Source organism: Onychomys torridus, chromosome 1 (genome assembly GCF_903995425.1).
Source record: "Onychomys torridus chromosome 1, mOncTor1.1, whole genome shotgun sequence".
NCBI classification, from domain to species: domain Eukaryota; kingdom Metazoa; phylum Chordata; class Mammalia; order Rodentia; family Cricetidae; genus Onychomys; species Onychomys torridus.
Window position 1 is genome coordinate 37,624,566 of NC_050443.1, and position 3,700 is coordinate 37,628,265.

Here is a 3,700-nt window from a genome sequence, read left to right on the forward strand (position 1 = left end):
CAGAATCTGGAGGCAATTGTGCTCCTCTGATGGGTCTGGCAAGGGCAGCAGGGTAGCGGGATTGAGGGAGACAACTGGTCCGAACACCACTCGGTCTGTGTCTAACAACAGAGCCTGGTAGTGGGTCATCCTGGAATTTGAGAGCCATTTATCTGGAGGCTGCCGGACCAGAGCTTCCACCACATGGGAGGATAACACAGTTAATGACTGTCCCAAAATCAGTTTCCCTGCGTCCTTGAGCAAGACAGCGATGGCGGCTACCATGCGCAGACAAGGGGGCCAACCTGCAGCCACCGGGTCCAATTTCTTGGATAGATAAGCTACAGGTCTCTTCCATGGCCCCAGTCTCTGTACCAGCACTCCTTTTGCAAAGCCTGAGTTCTCGTCCACGAATAGCTCAAAGGGCTTAGTCAGATCTGGTAGGCCAAGAGCTGGTGACTCGAGTAAAGTTCTCTAAATTCATTGAAAGGCCTGCTGTTGCTACTCTCCCCAGTGGAACATGACCCCAGGCTTGGTGAGAGGATATAGAGGGGCAGCCATCTCAGCAAAACCTGGGATCCAGAGGCGGCAGTAGCCGGCTGTACCTAAGAACTCACGCACCTGACGGGGGTTCCTTGGAGGGGGTATGGAGATTATGGCCTCCTTCCTTGCTTCCGTGAGCCATCTCTGTCCTCCCTCCAGGGTGTAAACCAGGTAAATGACTTTGCTTTGGCAAATCTGGGCCTTCTTGGCCGAAGCCCGATAGCTCTTCTGTCCCAGTTTAGTCAAAAGGGCCCGAGTGCCTCTCAAACATTCAGCTTGGGTTCTGGCTGCTAGGAGGAGGTCATCCACATATTGGAGCAAGATTAAGGCTGGGTGCTTGACCCGGAACTCGGCCAAGTCTGAATGTAGGGCCTCATCAAAGAGGGTCGGGCTATTCTTAAACCCTTGGGGGAGCCGAGTCCAGGTCAACTGTCCTGAAAGTCCCATTTCTGGGTCTCTCCATTCAAAAGCGAATAGCAGCTGGCTCTGGGGATGCAATCTCAAACAGAAGAAGGCATCCTTTAAGTCCAGTACCGTGTACCAAATATGGGTTGGTGGAAGAGTGCAGAGGAGGTTATAGGGGTTTAGCACCATGGGGTGTATATCTTCAACCCGTTTATTAACCTCCCTCAGGTCTTGAACCGGTCTGTAATCCCCTATCCCGGGTTTTTTTACCGGCAGGAGGGGGGTATTCCAAGGAGATCGACAGGGCACAAGTACCCCCTGGTCCAGGAGCCTCCGGATGTGTGGTTTAATACCCTCGTGGGCTTCCCGGGACATGGGATACTGTTTGATTGAAACATGAGTGGCGGAGGCTTTTAATTGAATAACAAGAGGGGGTTGGTCACGAGCCAGCCCCAAGCCGCCAGTCTCTGCCCATGATGAGGGAAATTCTCTCAACCAGCCCTGTATCCCTTCTGATGGCTCCTTAGAGGACTCGGATTCAAAGAGGCGGTATTCCTCTTCCAGTTTTAGGGCTAGGACTTGTAGGGGGGTCCCTTTGGGCCCCATAACGGTCGACCCCTTGTCATCAAAATAGATCTGAGCCTTGAGCTTAGTCAACAGGTCTCGGCCCAATAATGGGTGAGAGCAATCAGGTATATGCAGAAAAGAGTGGGTTACCTGTCCAGATGCCAGTTGAACCTTTCTTTCAGTGGTCCATCGATATCTCCTGCTACCCGTGGCCCCCTGGACCAAAGCTGTGCAGTCACTGAGAGAGCCTCCGGTATGGGTCAGGACTGAATGTTGAGCTCCGGTGTCCACTAGGAAGGTCACTGGCTGCCCCCCGATTCTGAGAGTTATCCTAGGCTCAGGGGGGGCTCCTGGCCTTGACCTCCCTAATCTTCCAGATTGAGGAGGTCCGTGGCTCTTGTCTTAGTTTTTCCAGGCCCTCGGGGTTTCTTTGGGCAGTCACGAGCCCAGTGTCCTCTCGCTTTGCAGTAGGCGCACTGGTCTTTGTCAAGGGGTGTCCTTCTTTGATCTCCCTTCCTAACTCCCTCTCTGACCTGTCCCTGAGACATTACAGCGACCAGGACTTTATTTCCCTATGACGTTTCTTATCTCTCTCTTCCTGTCTCTGCCACATTCTCTCCTCCTGCTCTTCAGGAGTTTCTCTTTTATTAAAAGCTTTCTCTGCCTCCTTCAACAAATCTGACAAATTGAACGAATTCAATCCCTCTAGTCTCTGTAACTTGGCCCTTATATCTGGACTTGACTGATAGATGAAAGACAAGATGACACTCAGCGCCTGTCCTGGATCTTCCGGATCATATGGGGTATACATCCTATAGGCCTCTTTAAGTCTTTCCAGGAATGCTGCCGGCGTCTCATCCTTTCCCTGGACCACATTTCTAACCTGAGCCAAATTGGTGGGGCGCCTAGCAGCCCCCCGGAGACCCGCTAAGAGCAACTGGCGAAAGAGACGTAGGTGCTCCCTACCTTCTGGGGTCATGAAGTCCCAGTTCGGGCGGGTGAGGGGAAAGCCTGCATCAATAACATTAGACAGTTGGGTGGGTCTTCCATCGTCTCCAGGAACCTGCTTCCGGGCCTCCAAGAAGACTCGCTGCTTCTCCTCCACTGTCAGGAGGGTTTGCAGTAACTGCTGACAGTCATCCCATGTAGGCTGGTGGGTCACTAAAATGGACTCAATCAAGTTAGTCAAGGCAACAGGGTCCTTAGAGAAAGGAGGATTATGCTGCTTCCAGTTGTAAAGATCAGAGGCCGAAAACGGCCAGTACTGAAGCTGGTGATTGGGGCCTTCCCTGAGGGGGAAGGCCCTGGATACTTTGGCTGGTTCATCGCGCGCTTTCCTCGTAGGCGACCGGCAATTGGAGAGGGCGCCGGGCCCTCCTCCTCCCGCTGTCCCTGTAGAGGATATTCGGGGACTGCCGCCGCCGGTCAATAAGGTCAAAAGGTCAATAAGGGGTGAATTGGGGTCTGCAGGAAGGACAGGGGTCTTAGGGGGATCCTTTCGTGGGAGAATAGGGTAAAGGGAGGAGGTAGGAGGGGCGAGAGGGGGCGGCGGTGCTGTGGGGGGAGGCCGGGGGCGCTGGAAGGGAGAGAAACGGCTTAACCCATGGGGGGGGAGTCGGTCGCTAGGAGTTTCCATATAGCGATGTATGGAACCTGGTCCGGGTGGCCATGGGGACCCGGAGCGAAGACTCTTCCCTCCACCTGTAAAATTAGACTGAGATTAAAAGTTCCCTCGCGAGGCCATCCCACATTCATTGTGACCCAGTCAGCCTCGCAAAGGGTGATTCATTTTTTTTTTCTTGATCACAAGTCCCTCGTTGTTGGCTCGTGCTTTCACGTCTGACCAGTGGTCAAGCGTGAGGCTCAAGGGGGTGGTGACAGTCTGTCCCATGGCTGTTTCTAGGAGGAGAGCGGTCAGACAGAAAATAGCAAACGACAGACAAACGCAAACAAGACTGACATGCGCTGCGCGGCTCCGGCTCCAAACCGAGAGCAGAAACTCAGACGGAGAGTGCGAGGGTCCGGATCCCTCGTCTCCAACCAACACTACGTATCCCTCGGATACGTGAGTGGCCCCGAAAAACCGTGCCCCTGAGGGGACTTCAGACACCCGTGGAACGTCTTCCAGGGTTACGGTGGGCGAAGTCTGAGCCCGTCAGCTCCTTCTGGCCCCACCGCCAGAGACAGATTATCAGATGCGCTCGAA

The 3,700-nt window shown here is 53.9% G+C and overlaps 1 protein-coding gene across 1 annotated transcript; it reads right to left on the reverse strand.

The window, feature by feature from the left end:
* Positions 1 to 410: 410 nt before the first annotated feature.
* Positions 411 to 3,130, reverse strand: LOC118596762. Its single transcript, XM_036207673.1, has 3 exons — positions 2,807 to 3,130; positions 691 to 1,710; positions 411 to 584 (listed from the first exon to the last, which is right to left on the reverse strand). The coding sequence occupies exons 1-3, from the start codon at positions 3,128 to 3,130 to the stop codon at positions 411 to 413; spliced, it is 1,518 nt and encodes a 505-aa protein (XP_036063566.1).
* Between the last annotated feature and the right edge of the window lie 570 nt (positions 3,131 to 3,700).

Excerpts from the sequence above, each read along its gene's own strand:
- LOC118596762 (XM_036207673.1), bottom strand. The coding sequence starts at position 3,130 with ATGGAAACTCCTAGCGACCGACTCCCCCCCCATGGGTTAAGCCGTTTC. Across the intron at positions 1,711-2,806 it reads CGCGCGATGAACCAGCCAAA|GGGGCCACGGGTAGCAGGAG; the intron begins GTATCCAGGGCC and ends GCTTTGGTCCAG. Across the intron at positions 585-690 it reads AAAGCAAAGTCATTTACCTG|GTACAGCCGGCTACTGCCGC; the intron begins GTTTACACCCTG and ends GTGAGTTCTTAG.